The sequence below is a fragment of the Zosterops lateralis genome (assembly GCF_965231275.1).
Source record: "Zosterops lateralis genome assembly, chromosome: 20".
Classification (NCBI taxonomy): Eukaryota; Metazoa; Chordata; class Aves; order Passeriformes; family Zosteropidae; genus Zosterops; species Zosterops lateralis.
The window spans coordinates 5,695,254-5,721,693 of record NC_139780.1 but is presented as its reverse complement, the minus strand read 5'-3'; the positions used below and the strand labels follow the sequence as shown (position 1 = coordinate 5,721,693).

At 43.7% G+C, this 26,440-nt stretch overlaps 1 protein-coding gene across 2 annotated transcripts; it reads right to left on the bottom strand.

The window, feature by feature from the left end:
• Window positions 1-1,717: 1,717 nt before the first annotated feature.
• Window positions 1,718-26,405, bottom strand: NUP188 (nucleoporin 188). 2 transcript variants are annotated; one of them, XM_083875720.1, is made up of 44 exons: window positions 26,347-26,405; window positions 24,450-24,504; window positions 23,786-23,859; window positions 23,448-23,532; window positions 22,745-22,825; window positions 22,299-22,343; window positions 21,640-21,732; window positions 21,412-21,531; window positions 20,802-21,013; window positions 20,261-20,375; window positions 19,832-20,032; window positions 19,243-19,332; window positions 18,629-18,694; window positions 17,969-18,088; window positions 17,400-17,526; window positions 17,122-17,277; window positions 16,651-16,777; window positions 15,956-16,043; window positions 15,800-15,876; window positions 15,532-15,646; window positions 15,064-15,184; window positions 14,809-14,875; window positions 14,248-14,376; window positions 13,969-14,105; window positions 13,463-13,569; window positions 12,438-12,644; window positions 11,853-12,022; window positions 11,468-11,537; window positions 10,780-10,847; window positions 10,067-10,262; window positions 9,492-9,569; window positions 9,104-9,189; window positions 8,460-8,605; window positions 7,150-7,331; window positions 6,681-6,881; window positions 5,995-6,087; window positions 5,698-5,856; window positions 5,352-5,489; window positions 4,920-4,994; window positions 4,020-4,229; window positions 3,229-3,360; window positions 3,040-3,110; window positions 2,718-2,847; window positions 1,718-2,550 (listed from the first exon to the last, which is right to left on the bottom strand). In XM_083875720.1, the coding sequence occupies exons 1-44, from the start codon at window positions 26,370-26,372 to the stop codon at window positions 2,380-2,382; spliced, it is 5,217 nt and encodes a 1,738-aa protein (XP_083731846.1). In that variant the 5' UTR covers window positions 26,373-26,405; the 3' UTR covers window positions 1,718-2,379. The 2 variants fall into 2 exon arrangements, with proteins under 2 accessions (XP_083731846.1, XP_083731847.1); XM_083875721.1 differs by having other exon boundaries at window positions 13,969-14,102.
• Between the last annotated feature and the right edge of the window lie 35 nt (window positions 26,406-26,440).

Genomic DNA, 26,440 nt, shown 5'->3' with positions numbered 1-26,440 from the left:
AGATCTGCTGCTAATCTAAAATCCCAAACTCTTGTCCCTAACACCCAGCTTGGAAGGAACTCCTGGGAAAAGCATCTGTTGAAATGCTCTGTAATGCAGCAATAATGCTTGGCTGTTCTAGTTAGAGAACAGGGAAATCAAATGATGTTGTTGTTCTAGTTAGTTTTAAAACTGCCAGGACTACCCTACCACTCTCATAGTCCTGATCTATTAGAGATCTACTCCTGCCTGTTTTCTTTCCAGCATGCATATTTTCCCTCAGGCCAGTGACATCCCTGTTCCCATTATTCCTCTCCTTGGTACATTAAAGCAGCAGCAGCTTAATGAAGCAGAAAATGGTCTCTTCCCTCAGAGCAGCCAGAAGGAATTATCTTCCTGGCACCAGCACTCTTGTTCCCTCTGCAGTAGGAAAAAAAGCACATGGAAAATCTGCTGCTACTCCTGACTCTGTACAGGAAGGTGACACTTGTGCTGCTGCTTTGCAGATGTCAGGGGAGCCTTCCTTGGCTGGATCCCCTCTGTGCCTGAGGGACAGGGACAGGTACGACTCAGAAAATGCTGTTGGAGCTCTAAAACACATGTAACCAACACTCCCACTGCTTTTGCTGTCTGGCACCAAGGGCTCCTGCCGAGCACCACCAACTCACTCTGGTGCTTGAATAAACATCTAGAAGAATCCATTCTCGTTGAACACCAATACAGTGATGAGCACACTGCAACTTCCAAAGCTGTAACAAAAGGTAAGATCCCAACCAGAGCTGTCAAGTAACAGCCTCTGCTTCAACTGAACTTGCTTAGATGGACCAGATTCCAGCTTTGCTTCCCCTCTCCTTGGCAGCCCTCATCCATTTGCTGTCTCTGCAGAGTTGTTTACCTTCAACTCTCCATGGTCACACCCAGTTCCCCGTGGCACAAACTGTTTCTGGTTACAGGCTGCCCCATGGAAACAACGTTGGGTTTTGGATGCTCACACCACCTCACAAAGCCCTCTCCCTTCTGCTTTAAGACTTTACTCCAGCCAGTTCAAATCTCTCCAAAGCCCTCAGGGCATGTGACACTAGATCAAACAAATGTGCCAGGATATTGCCAGCACTTAAGCTCACAAGGTAAAAAAGCCCAAACAACCTCAAAGCAAGATAATCTTATTTTCTAGCTCTAATCTTAAAACCATTGAAATTAAAAAAGTTCTGGCTGGTAAAGAAATCAAGTGTCTATTTAGGAAATAACTGGTTGGGCAATAGCTTACAGCTACACTGAAATTTGATTTCTTACCTTAGATAAGTCTGTCTAGATTTCAGGCTGTATTTTGAGCAATAATCACTGACCTTCTCTTAGTGTCCTTCCTACACACTGAGCCTCAGAACCTTAAAGAGTTTGTTGATCTAGAGCTACACCACATGATGCACCTTTACTGCAGACAGTGATTCCTGTGCAGGGCCCTCAGCACCATGTGCAGGGGAATCATCCCTGAGGAGTATTTTATAGTGCTGCTCATTTCAAACCTCCTACGAGTTCCTCAACAGGAGAGTAAGAGAAAGGAGTGGGTTGTGGGGAACCCAGGGAATCAGCCTTTAATTACAGTCATTTCAGTCTCTGGTTTGTCACTCAGAAGTCACAGCATTAGCTGGGATTTCAGCTCAGCAGAACTACCACCCAGGCACTGCAGACCTGGTCCTGCTGTGTCCAACACAAACCCATGAACACAGCTGCTGTCTATAAAGGTTTTAATATCAGTATAAATAGGGCACAGTTACAAAAAACTGCAAGACTGGAGCAATGGAATCTTGACATAAAAACCTTAAGTGAGGCCTTGCTCTTCAGAAACACACACAACACACAGACTGCAGGGTGAAGGGAAGGCGTGAGCACACATACACCATCGTGCCTTGAACCATTCAGTACAAAAATAGCAGTAGAAAGATGGTCTCTGAATTGCTGGCTGATCCCTTGGGTGTGCCTTAGCTGGACTCCACACAGGAGACACAGATTGCACCTTGTGTTAGGAACAGAGTTAATACCCAGCAGAAAGCATCTTCTCTCCCCATCCAGCCACAGCTTCCCCAGCTGAGGTACAAGCTATAAAAATAAAGGTTTTGACTGTTCAGTGCTTGTACCCAGCCAGGATGCTCTGGCAGACAGTGAGCAGACCGTGCACGCGGGCTGGTCAATGGAGAGCCGTCTGGGCTCTCCTTACATTCACTCTGCTCCTGGGTGGCAAGAGTTCCATGGGATCTCGTTCTCAGGTGACACCACTGCTCACACCCGGCCTCCCTCCCTTCCCAGTCCTCATTACAGCTCTGCCAAAGGTGATGCCTTCTGTGGTGGAGGTGAACTGTTCTGCTGCAAGTCCTGACAAGGGAGGCAGGGCCAGGATAGGATCTATCTCTGCACGTGCCGGACAAAGGCCTGCACGAGCTGGAACAAGGGCTCCTGCCCCTCTGGACCCAGCTTGGAGGCAGACTTTCCTTGGGGAGAGGGAAGGACCCCGCTGGCAGGTGAAGAGGGACCACCCCGGCGGAAGTAACGGGACAGGCTGGAGAGCAGCGTACTCTGAAATTAGAGTGTGTAACAAGTCAACTTCATTCCATCATTCACCCTCTCCCTCCCCAGCTGGGTGCAGTGGCACAGGAATGTGCCAGTATGAGCAGCCCAAGGCTGTTCAGCCATGCTGGGAAATGGGCACACTGAGCAGTGGGAGGACAGCACAAGGTGCTCACCAGCTCTGAGCTGAGCTCCTGCTTCATGCGCTGCTTGTCCCGGGGGTGCACGGCCGGGTCCCGCAGGTACCGAACTGCCTGGGAGATGAGCAGGTAGAAACAGTTCTCCATTGTAAACATGAGCAGAGACCTGTGCAAAGAAACACACATCAGCAGGAGCCAAAAAGGTCAGCACACTCTGGTTTCCAGGTCAAATAGTAATTGGGAGACTTTATGCACAAGGGATGTATGAAGATACACAAATGTCTCTGAACTTCAGTTCTGATCTGAGGAGCTGGGACTGCTGCTTGGCTGTAACTACATCAAATAACTAGAAACTTACTTGAGGGTTTTGGTTCCTTCTTGCATATTCAGCCCTGCAGCTTGAGGGAAAGGTTCTTTCTTCTTATCCATCTTTGAGGGAAAAAAAGACATTAGAGACAGAAAATAACTACTCATACTCTTCAGAGTGTCAGCTGAATGAGCAGTCTGGGATCACTGCTGTGTTCCCAGACACAGAAAGGGCCAGTACCTCTCCCAGCATGTTCAGGGCCACGTTGACTGTGGCAAGGAGGGTCCCAAAGGAAGGTGCAACGTCCGAATCAAAGGCTGGTGTGGTGAAACTCAGGACAAAGAGCACATTGTACTCAGCAAGGTCCAAAGACTGTGAAGGAATAGAAAGAGGAGTGAGACCCTGGAGACCATGAGTATGGTGTTGCCATAGGAACAGGAATACCCAGTCCCTTATCATGCTTTTTAGATGGAGAAATAGAAGAACTGTGATAATTTCCCAAGTCTCAGGTGCACAACTGGAGCAGTGAAGTGTTCTGTACAGCAGTGCACAATCAGACTCCATTGCTCTCCTCACACAGCTGCCATCACTGGCACACCAAGGTACTGGGTGCTCCAAGAGGCACAGAAGGACCTTCCCTACCCAACAGTTTGCAGCAGGACACTGCCAGAATTAAGGATTAAACCCTCCTTTTCTGAACCTGGAGACCAGGCACTGGGTCACACTACCATGAGAGGAAGACAAGAGGATTCTTCCTGAAGAATGGTATACTGAAGGTACAAACCAACTGGGTTATTGTCTGCTCCAGTAATGTCACACACACACAGCCTTGTGCAGATCACACAAAAGCTCAGCCAAGTCTTCTCTTCAGAATGTGCAGTGCCTGATCCCCAAGGCAAATTTCTTGTCTCCTGCCTTCCTGCTCTGTGCAGAAGAGCAGACAGGTACACAGTGGGGTCACTGTATCAAGCAGGACACAGACCCAGAATATCCCTGAAAATGCTGGAAACTGCCCCCTTTGGAGAGCCCACCTGATCAAGGAGGATCTGGCAGACGTCAGGGGTGAAGTGGCGCAGGGCAGCAAGAGACTTGCTGAGGATTTTGAGGAGGCTGTACTGCACTGTGAGCAGGGCCTTCTGCTCTGCTGTCTCTGACTCGGGGCTGGGGTGTTTGGAGGAGGCCTGAGGATTCCGCTGCACTCGGGGAGTCATGCTGGATGGAAGGGAGTCACCATTTTTTGTCTGGGGAGATAGAAAAGGGAAAGTCTTGAATGACAAATATGATTATTTTGCACTAGGACAAATGTTTTGAGAAAAAAAAATACACTGTGAACAAACAGAGTGAGGAAATACGGCACCCAAAGTCTGTCACTTGCTGAGGATCTACAGTTGGTGTGGGCTGGGGAGACACTGCATTGCAGGGAGGCAGCTGCAGAGGCTGTTTAGATTCCACATTCAGGGAAAAAGAATGATCAACACAGCAAGCCTGAGCCATGCTGAAGGAACACTGCAGCAGCAATGCATCATCTCCACCCCGTGCATCTAAAGATGTCCCAAGAACACAAACTATCTCCCTTTAACAAATTAAATCAAATCAAGGACACCAGATCAACAATGGTTTAATTAATGGCACTCCAGAGTCTTTCAGCAATGCAGCCTCCTTATAATAACAGACCATTCAGCACAGGCTGCTGGTTATCTAGGACTGACTTTACACAGTCCGAAGGCTTTCAGAGACCAGACTACTCTCTGCACATTTTTTTTTGCTGTGAAGAAACGCAAATTCTAACTGTTGGTGAGTGTCAATAATCACCATGAGGATTATCAACAATCCATTCAATATCCAAGACCCTTGATAATGAATAATGCTTCCTTCTAACACAGAACATGGTCATGCAACACTTAATCTAAAGCCTGGTGTAGGATCCTCACCTGCAGGTAGTGCTGAAGCATTTTACGGCTGTGCAGGAGGGAGGTACAGGCCTGGCACAGGTAACACAGATTCACCTGAAAGAAATAAAGTCAGGGAGAAATCTCATAAAAGCTCAAACCCTGTCTATTCACTGCCACTGCTGGAAGCTAGCACATCCAAACACAGCACTGTGATCACAAAGGATCTACAGTCTCTTAATTTCCCAGTATTTTCTTGAAATCACCTGGCACTAAGAACTGAAAGTAAGCCAACAATTATATTTCCTCACTTGAGACAAGGTACTGACAAAATGGGCCGTTAAATAACCTCAGTTGTAATTGCCATTAAAGGAGTGGGAATAAAAAAGTGATATAGTGCCATTTTCTCTTAAGACAACCAAATCCCTGCACTCCAAGGCAATGTCTTATCCACAGCAATATCCTGATTCCTACCTGCATGTCCCTCATAAGTTGTGGCAGATGGAAATGCCACTCCTTTGTGAAATTTGAGAGCTGAAGAATGAAGCCAACAGTGTGATCAGCCTCTTCCAGACAGGCCAAGCTCTGCACAGTCCGTACTGCATTCAGGCACTGGGAAGGAGAGATAAGTAAATCAGGGCCATGATAACAGACAGGTAAGTGACAGATGGGATAACATGGCATCCTCCTCTCACAGTTATTTCCACTGTAACCCTCCCCAAGGCAGGAGTGACTTTCAGTGCTTCTGCCCTTTCTGACTCATTCCCACTGCTGCTAAACAGAGGAGCCCAGTGAAGCCCAGAGGCAGTTTGTAGCACACCTGAAGGATCCTCTCTTGATGGACACCCACAAAGTCCAGAGCTTCTGTCAGGAAGTTGTATCTCAGTGTTTTGAGAAGACGCTCCATCAGGGACATGGAGAGGCGATAGACCCCGGGCCAGGACGGGGCATCCAGGGACTTCCGGGATGAAGCAGATGTCTGAACAAATCACATACAAAAGTAAGTGACCTTTTTCCCTCCACACCGTTCTGGCAGTCTCCAGCCACAGTCTGTGAGGGCAAGAGAAGCTCTCCAGGTGCACTCCCAGCTGGAATGAATGAAGGAAGCAGCACCCACCTGAATGGCTCCATTGGTGCTGAGCTGGTACACACTCAGGAGGGGCAGGCAGACACTCTGGGTGACACCAGCTCCAGCCATTGCTGCTGCTCCCTACAAGAACAGACTGCTGTTGGGATCTGTGCCTCTGCTCTCTGAGACTGCAGAGACTTGTGTTGCAGTAGATATTTCTGTCGTTTGCACTGTCACCATCCTTTTACAGAACTTCCATCTACACACACCTCTTATGTTGTTAAAAGTTCAACATCAAGAAAAGCAAAACTGAACCTGTGTAACTGTACTCAGAATTATATTCATCACCTGCTTTGTCACATATATAATCTTTGCAAAGGGCTTTGGAACAACCTTGTTTTCACCTAAAGCCCCAGACAAGTTGAATTTGTAACAAATAAATAACACTTTATTAAAACTAATGAAGAATTTGCATTTCAGTATTCATTCAGTGAAAGTGCCTACTGTAAATGACAGGCCTGCCTGGCTGATTCAGCTTTTCCCACACATCCCAGTATGGAGAACAAGGCACACTAAGCAGGTATACATACATGATCTGCTGCTTGCCAGCCTCCAAAAAACATCCTTTATCTACAGTTCATCATTCACAGACAGTATAATGAGATAAAAACTGAGAAAGATTTTTCTTATTTAAAGAGTACAGCTATGTGGTCTCACTTCTCTGCATCTCTTACCTGCTGAGTTCTTGCTAAGGTCAGCAGCAAATGTAATGAGGCCTCTGTAAAGTGAAGGTTTTGTTTAATTCTCAAGCTGATCTCCAGTGCAGCAAAGATGGTAGGAAGCACAGGGACTTTCCTAGTAATCTGCAGCCAGTAGTCTCCATCTTCATCCACTTCACAGAGCTCCTTAGCCAGGTGCAGACCCAGAACACACACCTGCAGGGTCAAGGAAAGGTAGGTAGGTACAGGGCTGTACCAAGAGAAATCTCAAAAGCATTTACTAACACTCATTTGAAGAAGAGGCAGCAACAGCCAACTTCCCAGACTGATGTGAGCCAAGAAAACATCGAGTAATTCTGAAATAGAAACTGCTGAAACTTCCTTTGAAGGCAGCAGGCTACAAGGGAAAGTCATTCCAAGCATCATAAAACTTCTGTCTAGAAAGAAGAGGCAAGACTACAGAGTAGATGAGCAGGTCCTTTACCCCATCTCGCTGGTCCTTGTGCTTTACTCGGGAGGCATCATCAGTCTCCATACTGTCCTTGTCATCTGCAGCGTCTCCCAAGGTCAGGCTGTGCCGAGTCTGGTCCAGAAGTGCAATGACCTCATCCTGGAGAGTCTCACACACACTCAGCACCAGCTGGGGGTACTGGGGGATGTCATTCACTGTGACACACACAACAGACACCGGTTAACACACAGTCCTTGTACTCGGCTTTCCAGTTTAACTGGTAACATCACTGAGCCACATTTCTTGGAATTAGCATTTATTCTGTTCTCATTTAGCATTTATTGTGTTCTCATTTCAAAACCAACAAAACAATGTGAGGAGCTGTGACTAAATTAGATGTTTATGTCTAGAAGAATATATTAAGGGATTATATTCAACTCAGTAACAAAAACATGCAGTTTTTGTCATACAAAGTCATATAAGCTCATGACATGTCAAAACACAAATCAAGCACTACTCTGGACAGATTATTCCACCACAGCAATTCCTACCCATTGCTTCAGACTGCTGGTATCAACTTATGCAGAATGGGTGCAGTCTATGGTCTCTGAATCCATATGAATACTACATTCTTATCAAAACCATTAAAATAAATTGCCCCACCTTTTACCAGCATCACTAGAAACTCAAATTCAACAGCAAAGAAAACAATTAAAATCAAACCAACCCTCTGCTTTATTTTTCAAAATATACAAGTTTGCAGTGCCAAAGCAGTAGGACAAGGAACAAAGACAAGTAGCCTGACAAAGTTTTAATCACAGTTGCCTTTGTATGTGTTGCATAGAGAAATACTGCCCAGATTCCACTGAGGGTTTTCAAGTGCTACTGCAATGCCAGACGCCCCACAAGGGACAGGAGTAATGACCAGACTGGTGTTTGTGGTTTGTTACAAAATGTTCCCTTTCTTGTGTTTGGGTGTTTTGTCATCTCTAACTAGAAACCCATGTCAGAATCCAAGCTCTATGGTCACTCTGAGAGAGCCTGACTTACACATCCACTGAGCTGTTTCCAAAAACATACAGGAACCAAACTGATCAAACAAGGGTTATTGTCAGGGAAAGACAAGAGAAGGGAAGACATGGAGATAGAGTGAATGAATGATAAATTTCACCTCTTTCCAAAACTAGCTAAAGAAAGGAAGAAAAAAGGAGAGAAGTCCTACAGGCTGGTGACTACATTCAGCACCCTGCACTACTACCAGCACCACAGGTTTATCTTGCACATGCTGAGTGTAAGGTGTGTTCAGCCCTGGCACCTCAACACCTGCACATGCACCACCTCACCTTTCATCTCCTTCATTTGCAGAACAGTGATAAGAGCTGAGAATACTTTGGCTTTGGTTTTCTCCATCATCTGCTGATCTGCCTGTAGTACTCCCTCCAGAATCTGCGTCAAGGAGTTTATGATTTTATCCACAGAACTCAACTCGCTGACAACAAAAAGGGAGAGCTCTTCAGATTAGACAAGATCCCTCAATAAATATATTGGCTTGAATGAACTGTGTGGATCATAAGTTATATGACCCCCAAAAATAAAAGCAGTTCTTCAAAGTAAAGTTTAAGTCACCACCTGATCTCACTAAAGACATTGCACAGAATGAAGAGAATGCATTCTCCCTTCATTGTGAGAATCAGAGTTAGAAAGCAGGACTATCACAAAAGCTCTTTTGCTACTTTTCACCAGCAAGCAGGAAACCAAATAAACTGTATTGCTACCAGAGATTTCTCACAACAACTTCAGCAACAACCAAGAGATATTTGACATCCCAAAAGAGAATTCAATAACGCTTCTGTTTGCTCCCCAGATCATTAAGGGATTCTCACTAGAACAAACACTTCAACATAATCTCCCAAATTTTTATTTAAACATGATTTCCCAAGTTATTATTTCTAACAGTGACTAATAATTATACAAACAAAATACCCACCTTTTCCACTGCTTGAGCAGGATCAGAAGAAGGGTGCACAGCATAGATCCCAGCTGCAGACAGGGCACTGACATGGGAACTTGGAGCTAAAGAGAAATACTGTAAGAATTACAGCTGGAACAGTCACCTGTAGAAACACTTCAGAAATGCTCAGCCCAAGCACCACCACCAAATTACCAGAGCCAGGACCTTTGCAGGGTTATTTAGTGATGACAAGAGTGACACATACAAAACAAAGATTTAAGCAGCTCATCAGTCTGGAGAGAGACTCTGCTTTAGTCCATTTTCACAAGATCTAAAAAACTCTATGATTACAAGCATCTGCAGAAATAGTGCAAAGAAGATAAGCGATTAGGAAATGAAAGAACTGATAGGAAGCAACACCTACCAAAACCTTGGTGCCATTTAGCACATCCAGAAACAACTGCTGACGAACTGCAGAATCAGTCAGATGCATGATATCAGCCTAAATCAACAAAGATAAAGATCAATCAGCACAACAAAAGGCGCATTTTCTAAGCAGCCTAAAATCAGTTTACTGTTTCGTTACTTTAAGAATCCATCAATATTATAGCTGCTGAGTTTTACAGAAATCACTTTAGTCCTACATTACCATTGACAAGAAGCCGGAAATTACTAATTGTTTAATGGTGCATCCTTGCCTCAATTGACACAGGAAGAGCTTGTCAGGAGTACAAAATTACTTAGAAACCCACTAAAAATTATTTACTACCTCCCTCTTCTGCTCAGAGGACAATATGCTCATTTTGATCAAACAGCAAAACACCACCCACTCTAACCTCTTGCACCATGCTCATGCCAACTTGTACTGTGTTCATAGATACAACACTACTGAAAGAAAAAACCAGTGAATTCTGCGTAGCTGGCCCTAGGAAGCTTTTGACATTGTATTATTCAAAAAGTTCATTTCAGACTTTCAGCAAGATAAGAGGCAGCCCTTACATGGCTTGTGGAGATGATGAGCAGCATTCTCCAGGCTGAGATGAGCATTTGATACTCGGTGATGGAGGCACAGCTGGCGCCCTCAGTCTCTGCCACATGCTGTGCCAGGGACTTCACATACTCTGACCAGTAGCCAAAACGCTTTTTGCTGGAGAAATTCTTCAGTGTGTCTTTCAGGGACTGATCCAGCGAGCCCCTGACCAAATCAAGAGGAGAAGTTATCTTCATTTATTCTTGGGTCAGAAAATATACTTCTTCCAAGATTCAAGGAGGAAAGTCAAGGACACAGCTTGCAAGTGAAGGTTATTCCACATATTTGACCTGTGCAGGGAATCCCACTTTTTGCATCAAATATGAAGGAAAAACATGATCCCTGAAGAAAATCCATGATTTTTTTTAAAGCAGAATTTTAGTTAATCCTGACTTTTCAACATAGGAAACAGCTGTTACTTTCAGGAAAACAAATCAAGAGGGAGAAAACTACAAAATGTGATTCAATCACTACAGGTTTACTCGGCTTAGCTGACAATTAGTTTTAATAGATACTGTATATTCTTATTCAGGATACAAGGAAAATACTGATACATTCTCAACTAAGGGCTGCAGAAGAATTGTAATATCTTTCTGCAGTTAGTGATTGTATCAAGAGTTAACACACAGAGTTTAGATAACTAAAAAGTACAGGGATGAAGGAGAGACTACCAAAGACTCACTTGACAACATAGTAGATCTCCAAGCAGATGATTTTCATTATTAAGGCACAGGTATCCAAGACACTGAGCTATGAAGACAAAAAAAACACACCAAGTGACCAAAAAAAAAATTAAAATCTGAGCTCTACAGGGTAAGTGAAATTCTGATTTATCCCTACCCATCACTTGGGACGGCTGATACTCCAGTTCTGCAGGAGACTCATTTCTCCCACAATAGCAATACTTATGCCATTTTGACCACAGACTGGTGACAATAAGGACAGAATACTGTGCTCAGAGCTCAAACTCTTGAGTGAGAGCACGGGGCTTTCACAATGAAGGGAAAAACTTGCACAGAAAGGAAGAACAAGAACTTAATCAATTCCTCCATGATACCAGCCAGCCTGAGCCCGCAATAGGAATACACTTCAGACAACACACCTTCTACAATGAATATTACCACAGCTACCACACTGCTGTTTTTGTTTCATATATGAATAAATAGCACAGAATTTCAAAAGACACTTCATTTCCGCCCAGTCTCTGAAAAGCCAGACAGCATTCACTTCATCTCCTGCCTGTGTTTAACTCACTTTAGTCACAGCTCCTTTTAGGAAGCTGCAAGCAGAGGTAACAGCCACACACATCATTTAGAAACCTTTTCTGAGAAGTACATAAATCCTCCTCATTCTGTTTGGATGTAACTCACCTCTGATGATTCAGAAGGTGAAGGAAGAGTCCCAAAGAGGGGATTAGTTAAATTTTCCCAGAACTTTGGCCTAAAAGACATAAACAAAAGTATTATCAGTTATCTCCCTCATGCCATGTGCCTAGCAGCATTTTGAGTGTTCCAAACTTCGTAGAAAATACGCTTTGGCAAATACAAGTTTATTTAGCTTCATATAAAAGAAACAGAAAAGTATTTGTTTCTGACACACTGGGGCTTCTCATCTTCCACACTCATAACCCACACACTGCATACTGTCACCACAAACTGACTAAGGTGCAAATGACCCTGAACAGTCTGATAAACCACAGAAAGAGTGTTTTGGAAAAGAGGAAGACAAGTGCCATGTGGAGGAACACCAACTCACTTTGTCCTCAGCACGAGCATGGCGCTGTCACGACGGTCCTGCCACAGTGCGTGCAGGAAGGCGATGGCAGCACGGTGCAGGAGGGGAGGGCACCAGTACCTCTCCTGCTGCTTGGAGTCAATCAGCTCTAACACCACTTGGAGACAACTCCACTCCCCCAAGCTGAATTCCTAAAGCAAAAGGAGACAAGAGGTTAGAAGTGGTTATGATGCTGGAGAACTATATTGCCCACTGTACCCAAATCTTTAGTTTTCTCACTGCCAGAGTGTCATGAACGAGTGTTTTAAGGTCACTTAAGGAACGGCACATGGAGTGAACAAAGCAGGTCACAGACACCCTTGGTCTTAGTAGATGTTCTGTTGCTAACTTAGTATCTGCCTTGAAATATTAGGGAAAGTTTCTCTTTAGTTACAAGGAAAAGTGAAACTGGGATGGCACCACATCCATTAAACACAAGCACAACCTGCATTTATCTTTACATTAAGCACATCAGGTTACAAATAAGAACTATCAGATTTTAGTATCCAGTGCCGTAATACGCCAAAAAAAAGCAGTGAGTTCTCGGGCAAGTATCTGCTATTGTACCTTTGACCCATCACTGCCATCCTTCACTTCCAAGTTCAGGAACAGCTCAATGAGCCCAGGCTGTGTCTCCACTGCAACTGTGAGGAACTCCAGAATCATGACCTTGATGCGCATGTCCTCGATCTTGCTCTGCAGGTGGGTGAGGAAGGCGTCGCGGATGGCGGCAGCATCACTGCCCAGGCAGGCGTACACAGACATGGGAGCAACCTACCCATGGAAACAAACATCAGAGGGGAAAATAAACATGCTGCAGAGAATGCTTAATTCTACAACAAAGGTGATTGTATTGAAACTCAAAAATATTTAATATTGAAGCTATGAACCTATCAAAGTAAGTTGTCATTAAGCAGGAAAAAAACGTGACAAGTGATCCGAATTTTCCTCTTGAGCAATTCTACTCTATCCTCACTTATTTCTCAAAGGTTACAAAAGAAATAGAAAAGACAAAGAAAAAATCAGTTTTGGAATTACATTTCTTGCAATAAATAAGCCCTTTTCTGGATCTATATGCTTTAAGAAAGCTACAAATATTCAGATGTTTAGCAGACAAAAAAAGCGTAAAAGGCTTTCTAAGTCTAAAGTCTGCTTTTACTAAGTCCAGAAGTCTAAAAGTTGAAAGGTCCTGATAAAAAGTCACATAGGATACTCTTCTCAGTAAGATGGTAAAATTCCAGGTAGGAAAGTCTAGGAATTGTATGTAAGAGTGTGACTTGAGAAAGTTGCTCAACAATTGGGAATAGAACAACTGGAGGTGAAAACACTTTTCAGAAAAAAAACACACTCATGGTATGTCCCTCAATGAGTGAATTCTGAAACAGCAGAAGATCATGTGAAAAAAATTAAAGGATCCTTTAGATGATTTTTCATGTGTCCTAGCTCACAGCTGTCAGTCCACCCTGCTTCAACTGACTTGCACTAAGCTCCCTGATGCAAAAAAGCCTGAGGAAATTATTTGAAAAAATTTCAGTGCTGGAGTCAGTCACAAGAGGAGAAGCAAAGGAGCACTGGTGTGTGTCTTTTCTTACTGTAGCCAGTCGTTTGAGTAGCTGGATGGCCAGGCGTGGAAGTGCCGGGTCATGCTTGTGGTAGATGTATTTGGCCAAGACAGCAATAAGGTTGTTTCCATGAGCACCTGGAGAGAACACAAATAAAATCTAAGAGAAGAAACAACAAGGTGTAACTATTTACCAAATAATGATTTCCACAGCAGAAGATGAGAACAAAGTTGGTCTCCCAAAAGAATGTGATATGGGTCCAGCCAGAGGCATTAACAGCAGCTGTTTTAGTATATTCTGTAATTACACTAATCTCATTACAAAGCAGCAAACAATAAGCTATGTTTGATTAATCCTTTAAAAGCTGTCCCAGAGGGGAAGAATGCCTTAGAGGAGGGAGAAGAGGCCTTCTCCCATCAGTAACAACCACTTTTTGTAACCTGGAAACCTTAACTCATGTTTGTGATGAGACACAGGGTGCCATTTGCAGACCACCAGAAGCAGAGCTGCCAGGCTGCCCAGGGAGCAGTACTCACCATGCTGAGTGAGTGCTTGCTCCAGGGGAGACACCACGCTGGACGGGGGCTTCAGCCGGATGACGTTGTTGGTAACGGAGAACGCCAGCTTCACTGTCTGGATCAGCAGCTGCCCTTGGCCCTGGGACTCATCACTGCTGCCAAAGGAAAAGTAACAATTGTGTCCACAACCAACAGTTATTATTTCCACAGCATTCAAAGAGGAAGCTCCATCAGAGTTATAAGGTATAACTCAGAGCCAGCACACAGAAGCTGCCCAAACAGCCACAGCCCACTCACCTGCTGGACTGGGAGGCCATTACCATGTCAATGGTGTCCACCCCAATCCCCATGATGTTAATGACAGCTTGTCCCGCCTCCGTGTTGGCCAGGCTGAAGATGCACAAGGACTGCAGGCTAGGGGCGTTGCTGTGACACAAACAATGGACAGTGTCACCAAGAGCACTTGTGGTATTTTGCCACATTGCACTTAGAAAACTACCACAAAGTAACCTCCTCATTTCTACACCCCCACTGACCCTTCCTTTACTCTCCCTTCTACTTTCATCAGAGTACACCAAACAGGAAAGTGGATGGCAGTCTGTCCCAGAAAATCTATCTACTCTTTCCTTTTTTTTCTTTTTACCAGAAGTTCTAGAAACCAATGTGATTTGCTCTTGTCCCTAACATTTTGCTACCCTTCCTGTACTCAGTAATGCCAACAAAGAGCTGAAACCAGCACTACACACAGCTATGCAGCTCCCTCCTAGTCGTTTGAATTCAAAAACTGAAACAAAATGACAGTGATTCCTGCACTGTAAACCAGTCTGCTGCAGGTGTGAGACCTCTCACCTGTCTTACCTGCTGCGAGGATCCATTTCAGGGCATAAGTTCAGTATAGCATGGATCAGCTGCAGAATTAGGCACCCTAAAACAGAGATGAAATGGACTACTCAGGTTTTGAAAACTTTTGCCTCGTTCCTAATATTTTCAAACAAATCACAGCATCTAACAATATCAGGAGATGTACAGTGCAAATCCCAAACTGCTGCTAGAAAGAAGGCAGATGATCCTTTAATCCCCTTCCCCTCCTACTCTCCCTTTTAACATCCTTACCAATTTTTTCTCTCACTCCATGAGAGTTGTATCTCCATTTGTGGTAATTTGGTAACATTTCCTTCAGAACAAACACAATGCAGGGCATCAGGCCTTGGCTCTGGGTGCTACCAAGTTGTCCCTAGGAGAAACAGAAATGTTATTTAACCAGGAGGGGGACATAAAAACTTTTGGAGGAAGATATTCCTTATTATCTTTGAAGTGTGAGAAAACCATGGGACAGGGGGACATAGATTTACAAGGAATTTCTAGTCTTTTGTAGTCATTTGAGATTAGTCAAAATGTTTTTTTGTAAGAATCAGGTCAGAGAAAGCACAAACAGCACTGCAGAAGGGAGAGTCAAGCAAGAATTGATGAGAGAGCCCTGCTGCACAGAGACTGATCTCAGACATGGCTGAGATCACTTTCACTTGTCAGTCATAACAGCTCTGAGCTGGTGTCACATCAGAGCACTCCAGAAGCACTCACCCGGACAAGAGTTGTTACCAGGTTCAGGAAGGAGATGGTAACACTGTACTCGCCTTGGGGCTGTTCCATGCTCATCAATAGGTTTCCATAGCCCCCAGCATTCATTCCCTCTGCACTGTGAAATGAGCAAGAGAGTTCATCACATGAACAGCAGGATTCTGACACAAGTGAGAGACATCAGGTACAGAGATTATACACTGGCAAAAAGTTCTTATTGCACATTATGAATTGATTAGGTTAAAAAAAATAGGGTGGGGAACATGAATACCTAATCATGTGATTCATACTGGACAGTGGATTGGCAACAAATGGCAAGAACCCCGTGTGGTGAAGGTCAGTCCAAACCTGCAAGAGAAGAGGTACAGATACTCCTTCTCATTTACATATAAATGTACTAGTTCTCACCAGCAGGTGCTTTCCTCACCTTGGCTGGCATCCGAGCAGCCAGGACTGTCAAGCAATTGACGCAAGAAGCAATAACATCCACAGGGGGAGAGATTACAGTTGTTAACCTACAAAAAAGAAACAGCACACATGAAAAAAGGCACTGTCACCTGTGGTCTAGTCTGTTTTTTTGGGCAAAAAGCTTCTTTCACTCTCACTGAAGTACACACATATAAAATTTAAGCAGATAAATACAGGCAACAGAGTCTGCACTTTCAGTCTAGACTTGCCACCTCCCCCTCACACCTGAGTCAAATCAATTTACTGCCAGAGCAAGGCTAGTAAGACAGCAGGTTGTCACAGCAAACAATAATTATACAGCTGAACATCAATTCCCAGGCAGTTAACTCTGGGAGGAGTTAATAAGTACAACTGTTTTAAAACCTGTGAGTTACTGCTCTAATGCTATGTTTTATCCCCCTTTCATGTAAATAATCAAAACTGCCTTAAAAGGGATAAAATTACACACCTTTCAGGAAAAAAGGAGAAAAGGGGCCATTCTGCTTCATCAAAGCATTAACCTATGTGTAACCAGAACAGTTTTGAGAGCTCAACATCAGTCTTGGGGAGTTCCAGCACTGACACACATCTTGTAAAGCTCTTGGCAAAATAAGTAACCAGCTATCCTTCCAGGTTGCTCCATCTGCTGAGGTACCTCTGCTGTCAGTGACTCACCTCTGCAGGAGCATGTAGATTCGTGATGTGATTGGCAGAAGACAATCTGCTATTGATACATCAGTGCTGATGACTTTATGAACCAGATCAATTATGGGCTTGACCCTCTGGCAATGCTGAATCACATCTGGGTAAAGAAAACAAAACATTGGAATGCAAAATCATACTTCAGCAGTACTCAAGCCTGAATAATGCACATTTATCTGACCACATATCTACATGATTCAAAACCAACCATCTCCTATATCAAAAAAACATTTTTTATCTATCTCAACTTTTTCCTCATCTAAAGTGTATCTCATTTCACTACATGCTCTTGGCCTTTTCCAGAACAATAATAATCATCAGGTTTCTGAAAAGGTATTCCATGCTCTTCCAAATGTACTCAGAGCAGTTTAGTCCTACTACTAACATCAAGCTGACACCAATTAATAATTATTTATTCTCTTTTACACTCCCAGCCTGCCTCACCTGCTGTTGACACAACATGAAGCAGCATCTCAATCTCACAGGTGAACAGAGTCCAACTGCTGTAGGAATACTCCCACCGTACCAAATAAGCCCGATCATCCAGCATCACTTGGCCCACTGTTCCCTGAGGTATCCGGAGATTTGTTTGACCCAGTCCTTATAGTTGAAGAAGTAGATGAAACAAAGTCAAAGTCACAAGTGAGTTAGAAGCCAGGTAAAGAAAGAGCTAAATCCCCCAAAGCATTTCAGTAAGAAAAGATCAAGTGCAGTTTCCTTACCAAGAGGATAGAGGAGCTTTGGAGCCTGTCTTCGCCACAGCGTGCCGTCCTCATGGGAGATCACATCTGGAGGTTTGTGCTTGTACAGCTCAATATAGAAGGACATTTTATCCAGGAAACTGTATACCTGCATCAGAGAGAGCTTCAACAACACAGCCAAAGAGCCAGAGCTTCTCAAAATTTTATCAATCAGGCCATTTCCAGGAACAGGCAAGTTTACCTGAGGTGTATAATACCTTTCTAATACATCACAATCCTACCAAAACATTATTACACAGCCCTCATGTTCAGACAAGTCTTATCAAATGAATCAGGTCAGTACCACCTAAAATTAGCATTAATCTTAATCTTCAACCATTGAAGTTGAAAAGCTTTCTAAAAGCCAGAAAACAGCATCCTGCAACAGCACACAACTCTAAAGGAGCCCTGTCCACTACTTTTAAACAAAAGCTTATGTCTGTTACCTAAGACTACAACTGAGATAAGCACATGTAATGGAAAGAAAGAATCACAGAGCATGTCATCCCTGACTTGAAACAAATCATCAAACACCAAGAGAGATCCTGTACCTTTTTTGCAGTAGATTTATCAGACACAAGGGCTTGGAGTAGTTGAAGGAGAGGAGTGAGAAGATGGGGGAACATCCCACAAACACTGTCCAGGATAATACCCAGACCTGCAGTAGGTTCCTGGTGGTGGAAACAGAAAATAAATCTTTTATTACTAAAAAGAAAAGCTAAAAGGGTCTCAGTATAGCACAAGATTACAGCTCCTTTTTAAGCTGTACATTCAACATCAATCATGCACAAAAGTATCACTCCAATGACTGGAGATCACACTTGCACAGACTAAAGCATGAGGCAGTCTGCAAGTATAAGGCAAGAAGTAAGACTGTAAGGCATTACATATCATCCTAATTCTGTGACAACAAAAAATAAGCAGAATGCTTTTGCCAGCAGTTAGTTCAATCCTTGCAGCCCCAGCCCTGGTATCAACTATCACCTATATAAAAACTCGTTCCAGTATCCTTTTCAAGTGTAAAGCCAAGGCTGTACCTAAAAAGCAGGAAAGGGCAAAAGTAAATCAAAGATAGATGCAAATGAACATTTGCTCCTCAGGCCCTCCTAGAAACCAACTCACTAAATACAACCAGCCTTTCCTAAAAGGGAATCTTTTATCAGGTCTTAGTTACAAACAAGGTAGGTCAAACAAGCTGCAAACACGCTCACCGTCTTCCAGAAGAGCTGAGGAATGCTGGAGGCTGCCAGGACTTCACATGCAGCATCAATTATATCCTACAAAGGAAGATAGGATGGAAAAAATCAAAGCTACTCCACACAGATGGATTTTATCCCAATGAGGTTCTGCCACATCTTTGGAATATAAGTTTCCATGTTTACCCACCAAGATGTAACTACTTCCTGGAGCCAAAACACACCCACCCCCAGACCACAACCTAAAGCCATGCTCCTCATCATGAATGAACTGGCCACAATAAATGCATCCACAATATCTGCAGAGAGCTGTAAAATATCCAGTCCAACTCAGAAAATGGAGCTTGTATTATTTCCATTATTTTGGGAATAACAGATCAACAATTAGTTTCATATACATAGGACTTCAAATACATGATGTGCTCTTTCATTAGTAATCTGCCAGTCTGTAGAGGTGTTTACTAGATTTGCATTGTGTAAATGCAGTAGGAAAACCAGCAAATCACTCATTTGGGTCTCCCTAAGCCACATAAAGCCTGCAGTCTGAAATGCAGGATTACAATTTAATAGGCAATTAGCATCAGTTATTTTAAATTATGTAAGAAATGCAAAGGGTCTTGGATGCTTACCTGCTGATTGCCCAATGTATGTAATTCTAGTGATGTCAGCACAAATGAAAGAAGTCCATAAATACACATACAAGCTGTGCTGGCAGTACACTGCAAAGAAAGCATACACAAGGCTGTTATGGGAAAGACTGTGAATTACAAGCACACTGTAACTCTACTCAGTCTGCTTTACACACCAAGCAACTGCCTTTTTTATGTATCTTTGCTGCATAGGAGCAGCAAAACAGGGAGCAGTCATTAGTTAAGCTCCACATTAACACAAAGTATTTCACTGAAAGAAGTCTTGCCACTACTATTATCACTAGAAATTCCTAGAAATAAAAAACTAGAAATAAAAAAAAAAGAAGCATTTCTAGGAATCAAAAGGATTTGCTTTCACTACCTTCTGTCTACAAAGCAGTTTACCCTAATACACCATGTTGTCTAATGAAGCCCTATACAGAGACTAGTGCAGAGTTAAATCATCCAGTACTCAAGATCCACAATGGCAAACACACTACATTGGTTCAGTCATCTGCTTGCCATCACAGCTGTACATCAGGAGCTGTCAGACCTTCAAAAGCTCATATGTACAACTGAAGAAACTCACGTTCTTGCCCCCGCTGCTGAGGGATCGCAGCAGCTTTGTCAGGTACTGGAAGACATTCAGCTGGATAGCAGTGCTGCCCAACCTCCTGATGATGTTTGTGGACTCCTCTGGGTTTATGGTGTGACGGAGCAGAGCCCAGGCCAAAAGCACTGGAGCATGATGTGAGACATCCCCCAACTGCAGCAGCTGATCGTCCATCTCCTGCACAGAGACAAATCAAAAACAGAATAACTGAGATCTAGAAGTAATTCCTACTCAGCAAGCATATAGCTAATTGTGCCCTTCTCATGGTATGTGGATGCCAGTTTCTGCACTTGGCCAACAAGCCCAAGGACCAGGAGTTTACAGACATAGCAGTGCCTTGGCTATCACAGTAAGTTCTGTACTGTTAGGGTTGGGGAGGGGTTGGTTACTCTGCCAGTGTTTTACCTGGTGGATGTGCTGACTGTTGGCCAACTTGTGCTCCTCTGTCCTGTCATCCAAAGCACGCTCATGGAGAGAGTCAATTTCCATGCCTTCCACCAGAATAAGAGCACTAAAGTAGCTACAAGCAGTAGAAGAGTAAAAACAAGTAGGTCAGAAACTTTATTTGGGAATTCAGGTGATTTTTAAGTGGTCAAAAAGCAACCTTTAGTTTGCTTTGCTCAGCTTTCTTTGAAGCAGTAAGAAATTGCAAGAAATTAACAGCATGTAATCCAAATTTTGTCTTGAAATGCTAGTACAGGACAAATTACAACCTTCAGAACCACCTTTTCTGGTTGAACAGACAACAAAGGGTCACTGAATTTTGAAGATAGCTTTTCCACCTCTACAACTCTCTGCCACCAGGATGTATGGCAGGATTCTCATTTCCCTCTTTGAGTCATGGCCCACACAGAACAAGGAAGACATAATTACAAATGCATTTTTTCCTGAGAAAAACAATTGTTATGCTTTGTACCCACTTCACAAACACCCACACAACACTTACCCAATACGATCCACGAGGTGATCCATGCTCTCATCTACTAAATGTCTGTTGGTTTGTCTCATGCCAAATCCCTGCTCTTTGAACATCTTTGCAAATGCCAGGAGCTCCTCAGGTGCCATTTCAAAGTATGCATAGTAGAGGAAGATGACTTCCAGGAGCATGGACTGCTCCCGAAGGCACTGCACAAACCACCGGGAAACCTGACGTTCTGTCTGCACAAAGGAAAGTTCCACCATCACATGTCAAAGCTCACAGGGCAGCCAAAGCAGTCAGAAACTGAGAAGTGTGGAAGCATTTCAGCAGCTTGTGTAGCCAACAATTGTGTCAATGGCAAGGAAAGCCACTTTAAGTACAGAGAGATCATGAACAACTACACATAAATGGTTCTGTTGGCCCAGTGCTCTCCACAGATTTATTACAAGGAACAGTAAGTTCATGAAACTCTTCCTCTGAGCAGAAGTGTTTTCTGTTAGAGAGAAAACAAACTTTATGTTTCTTGGACGAGGAGGAATGTCCTGTTTAACTGCATCTGTACAGATGTATTTTCCAATACACTATGTATAAGAAACAATTTTATAAGCCTGGCAAATGATAGTAAGAAACAAAATACCATGAGATTTCCATGTGTTTCCCACGTAGGAGCTTCTGCTTTGTACAGCGCCTCAAACTGTTTGCGGTAATTCGGAACGAGCTCCTTGTCCAACTTTTCAATGCACTGGAAGTATTGTGCCTTAAAGGAACAAACAAGTCCATGAACTTCTCACATGGATACTCGTGGGCTTTTTACCCCACAGCTTCCATCTTTAGCCTGTTCCAATAACATCTGTGCTGTACTCACTGTGTAAGGGTGTCTCTCATCCTGGAAATAGGTGAGCAGGTGCAGGACGCAGCGCAGGATGCAGATCCTCTCCTCATAGTAGTAGTCAGCGAGCTGTGAATGTAAAGTGCCATCAATACCAACCTGGCACAGTGTCCAACTCCCAGCCACCTCCCTCTCCCATCCACTGCCAAGGCCTCCACCACAGGAATACAGATGGAATTTCAACTGAGCAGTTCTGAATTTGGGGAAAAAAACCCAACACTTCATTAACGTTACAGAACTCAGTCTAGGATTGCCATAACGACAGCTCTATAATTACACTGGTTAGGTGAGAAAACATGGAAAAGGCAAAAAGACATCCCTATTACCCTCTGTCAGAAATTATCATCAATCTTGTCATGTCAGACAGGGACACACAAACCTACAAGCTTTGGAAAATAGGGCAGTGTACATCTACCCAGCTAAATTCCCTTATATCATGCCTAAAAGTACATTTCTGTAGCAATTACTGACGCTCTTCAAATCTACATGCACACTCCTCAATTTCAGAGGCACCTTCTAAAAGCCATCCTTTATATAAAGGAATACTTCAACTATTTCAAGGTTTTCCACAGAAATAAAGTAGGTTTGCAGCCAACAGATCTTTTCCACAGAAAATACAAATGGAATCTACTAACCTTCAGCAGCAGAGCCTGGCTTTGCCTTTCATCCTGAAGAACTGTCTGTAAACAAAATACAACAAAATAAATACCTACTGACAAAATATATGTTCACAAAATGACTGAAACAAATAAAAAACAACTTTTCTTTCCAGTTCAGTTCATTTAGAATGACAGATTCCAAAGCACAAAGCCAAAACACTTGTTTTTAACTACATATTTATTTTTCAGCTCCACTCCCATTCACAAATCTGTAGCTTTCCTGTATTCCTTTGACAGAGAGAGGAGCTGAGTTCCTGCAGAGATCCAAGAAGGAAGAGATAAGCCTGGGTGCAGCTCCAGAGAAAAGCTACAAAGCCATTTCCCCATCAGAACTAGGACTCACATGTAGCCATTTGCATCAAAAAACAATTGTTACTAAGGAAAGATGTGGAGTAAATAGAACATAAATGGGAGCTATGGACCTTCAGGGAGTCTCTTGTTCCTCTGTAATCCTCTTGAAGATAAGACTGTAACAACTGCACACTCTGCTCTTCATCCAGACCCTGAACAAAAGAAAGAAAAATTATCAGAAATTAATAAAAGGCAACTGAATGCATTAAAGATTAAGATTCTCTCCAAATACTCAGGCAGCTCTTATCTTCAAAACAAATAACATGCCAAAAGAACATTTTTGCACCAGATGCTTTAATCAGCACTTCTTTTAAAGCCAAATACACAAGCTTTAATGTCACTGAGCTGCAGTTTAACTTCAGCTAAAGGAGCATCAGTCATTTAAATAAAGGTACCATCAGTCACTGAACTCTAAACTTTTGGCTTAAAGAACAGAACCTTGCAGGTAAACTGAGAGGATTGTCAAAGAAGGCAACTGATTTAAGAGACATCAGTTTTTTAGCTCAGCAGTTGGCCTGGAAGAACCCAACTCAGACCAATAGCAGGTGGCTGCTGCTGAAAAGGACCAGGAAAACCACAGCACCTCAAGGTTACTCATCACTTTGGAAGTTTGACCTAGAGCCCCAACATGTACTTCAGCACCCTTTAGATTACTTTGAACTGAAAGGATCTTAAGTTTCTCACTACTCAACATCACAAAGGTTGCTTCAGTATCAGATTCCCATAACAATTCATTCCAGGTATAAAAAATTATCCAAGAGCAGTTTCACTCACCAAAAACTTGCTGACCCTCAGACCCAACTCTTTCAGTGGAGCAGCTACATCTTTATCAGTTTTAATTTTTTCTGCTGAAGTCGTACTAAAGTGAAAAGAAATTCTAGTCATTAAAAATGCAGCAATCTCAAGGAAAGAATTAAATAGGCATAATTTTAAAGTTCTCCATTTTATCAGTTTAAAGTGAACATTTGCTTTTTTTCAGTGACCGTGCAATATTTCATACAACAACATTCTGTAACCTTTCTCTACTTATTAGGAAGATAATATAATATCTAATATCTCTCTAATATCTCTCACATTAGAGATTCATTGCTAAAATCAGGCAGTGACTGTACCTTGGTGGTTTGTAGTATGACAGTCCCTCTAACAGCCTCTGCCAGTGCTTGTTCAATTCTGCAGCGATCTGGGCCTGAAACAGAACCAAACACCACTGAACAGACCCTTCAAAGTGCTTTACCAAACATTAGATCTGTTAATCTTCAGCAAAGCAAAGAAATTCCACCACCACAAAGAGATAGGAACAACACAAGGCAGGTGTCAGTGGCTCAGAGTGATCCCAGATGCAGCACTGAACGGGGCAGTGAACAGCATTGTCTGTTCCTAGGGAGGGTGAGGAAAAGGGAGGCAGTGAATTTAATTTAGAAACATTTGGATTCCTATCTGGGCAAATTCTTGAAAGCACAGGCTTCAGACTTTAAAATAAGACAATAGTTGTACCACACATGAACACCCCAGGGCAATCCAGGCAGCAGCACCTTTGCCCACTCCAGAAAAGAAACCACCTTTCCCACACACCCTTGCAGGCAGTTCATGCAGCTGTAAACAAGCAGTAGAAGAATAAACAAGTAGCAGAGGTATGAGAACAAAAAACAAGCTGAGAAAGAAGGAAGAGCAGCAAAAAATATTTTCACTAATATTCGAAGAGGTGTACAAATTATGTATTTGGCCATGGAGCCCAGTAAGTGATGGCCAAACCTGCCCACCAGGGCATGAACTTACTGGTTCTCTCAAAGCTGATCTGCCCAGCAGAATTGTCCATAATTCTCTGCTGCTCCTGCAAACACAAGGAAAAGGTGGAGAGTATTTTAATGATGAACGTTATTTCAGTCTTCCATTTAGCTTACATTTTTCAAACCTGCAATTAACTTGCAGCAAATAGTGCAATGAGAGAAAAATGATTGAGGGAACATTAGCTTTTAGCTAATGAGTTTCAGATGTCCTAGAAATACCAAGGAAAAACACAGAGAGGGTGACAACTGAGACAGCAAGACCTGTGAATTCATATCAAAGCTTCACACTGATAGCAGGTTACCAGCTCAGGTTGATTTTGCTCAACATTTAAGGCTCCTAACAAGAAACTTAATGAAAGCAGTATACTGAAAACTTAATAGAGCAGTATTTTATTGTTACACTCAGTGTTCTCCTTCAAACAAATTCTTCCATCGGTTTTATCCTCCACTCTAAGCAGAGCATAAAATGATGTGAAGTGAAAAACTGCACCATTTTTACACAGATACCAGAACATTTACACTCAGGTTCTGGTTTCTTTGTGAGAGCTCTGTGAAAAGCCAACCTGCACTATAAGGAATTACAGATCACATCCTGACCCTGGCATATGCAGTCAAAAATAAAAAAAAGTCTGCCTACAACACCCCAGAGAAAAGATATTTGCCAAAAGGAGTATTTCATTTAGACAAATGATGACTTGTTAGCAACGTATTACAGATGAGGATTTAAACACCCCAACTCCCCACACAAAGACTGTCTGCACAAGAACACTCAGCGCCTTATTTTTAGAATAACGTTATTAAAATAACTCCCTGTGGCAGGGAAAGTCATCTGCAACTTCTGACATGTGGTGACACTTAATGAATGACAACACCTGTTATTTCCAGCACACCCATCACATAATTTCTCCCCGCTCATTCCTCAATAGTTGGGTGCACTTCTCTGACATGAACCTCTTCAGCCCACACAGAGCACCCAAAGGCCCAGAATTTTAACAAGAATTGAACAGCAATGTAGAAGAAGCAGTTCAATGAATCCCAGTTCAGTGATCATGTCAGATCAGTGCCTTCACTTGTCTCGCACACAGCTTCTTTCACTTATTGTCAGACCTGAGCCCCAGCCTAGCAAAGCCAACCCCTCTGCTTTTCATTCCCTCACAACCTACTCTGTGAATAAAACAGACCTTGGTTTGTTGTCCCCTCACCAACAAAGCTCCAAGGAAGGAAAGCTCTCTGTATACAACCACAACTAACAGAGGTGTCGTTCATTTAATAAAAATTAGGCACTACGGAAAATCCAAAACGTAACAGCGTTATAACAAATAACGTACTCTGGAGAAACGAAACCACGAACTAAGGCGATCACTGAACACGAGATTCATTGAATCGCTTCCGTTACATATCTCCACGTGTGTATTTTGACTCGTAGGCCCGCAGGAGCCCCTCGGGAGGTGCGGCGGCCCCGGCGCGCCCCTCGCCCTCAGGGAAGAGCCGAGCGTCCGTCGGGCATCCCCGCCATGGGAGCGCAGACCGAGCCTCGACCCCGCCAAAGCTACGGCTCCCAGGGAGTCCTGCCCAGCCTCATCTCGTGCGACACAATTAAATAACCATAACACCCCCCGTCACTGCGGCCTTTGGGCCCGGGGGGTCCCTGAGGGTCCCTCAGCGGGGGGGGCGGGGCCTCACCGCGCGCGCGAGGCGGGGGCGGGGCCAGCCCGACGCGCGCCCCGCCGCAGTTAAAACCTCCCGGCCCCGCGCCGCGCGTCCCCTCCCCGCCGGCCCCTCCCGGCCCTCGGTCTCGCGGAGCGGGGTCCGCCCGCAGACGAGAGCCGGGGCCTCCCCCATGCTGCCTCCGCGTCCCCTCCGCCCGAGCGGCCGCGGCCCCATACCTCGCGCTCAGCCCGCCCGCCGCCATCTTCGCTCCGTTGTCACGTGACCCTGAGCCCGCCTCCCCGACCACGCCGGCGTCACGTGGTGCTCCAC

Coding starts and splice junctions, on each gene's coding strand:
- NUP188 (XM_083875720.1), bottom strand. CDS start 26,372: ATGGCGGCGGGCGGGCTGAGCGCGAG. Junction 18,695..19,242: donor ATACATTGGGCAATCAGCAG/GTAAGCATCCAA, acceptor CTTCCTTTGTAG/GATATAATTGATGCTGCATG. Junction 2,551..2,717: donor AGGAGCTCAGCTCAGAGCTG/GTGAGCACCTTG, acceptor CTCTAATTTCAG/AGTACGCTGCTCTCCAGCCT.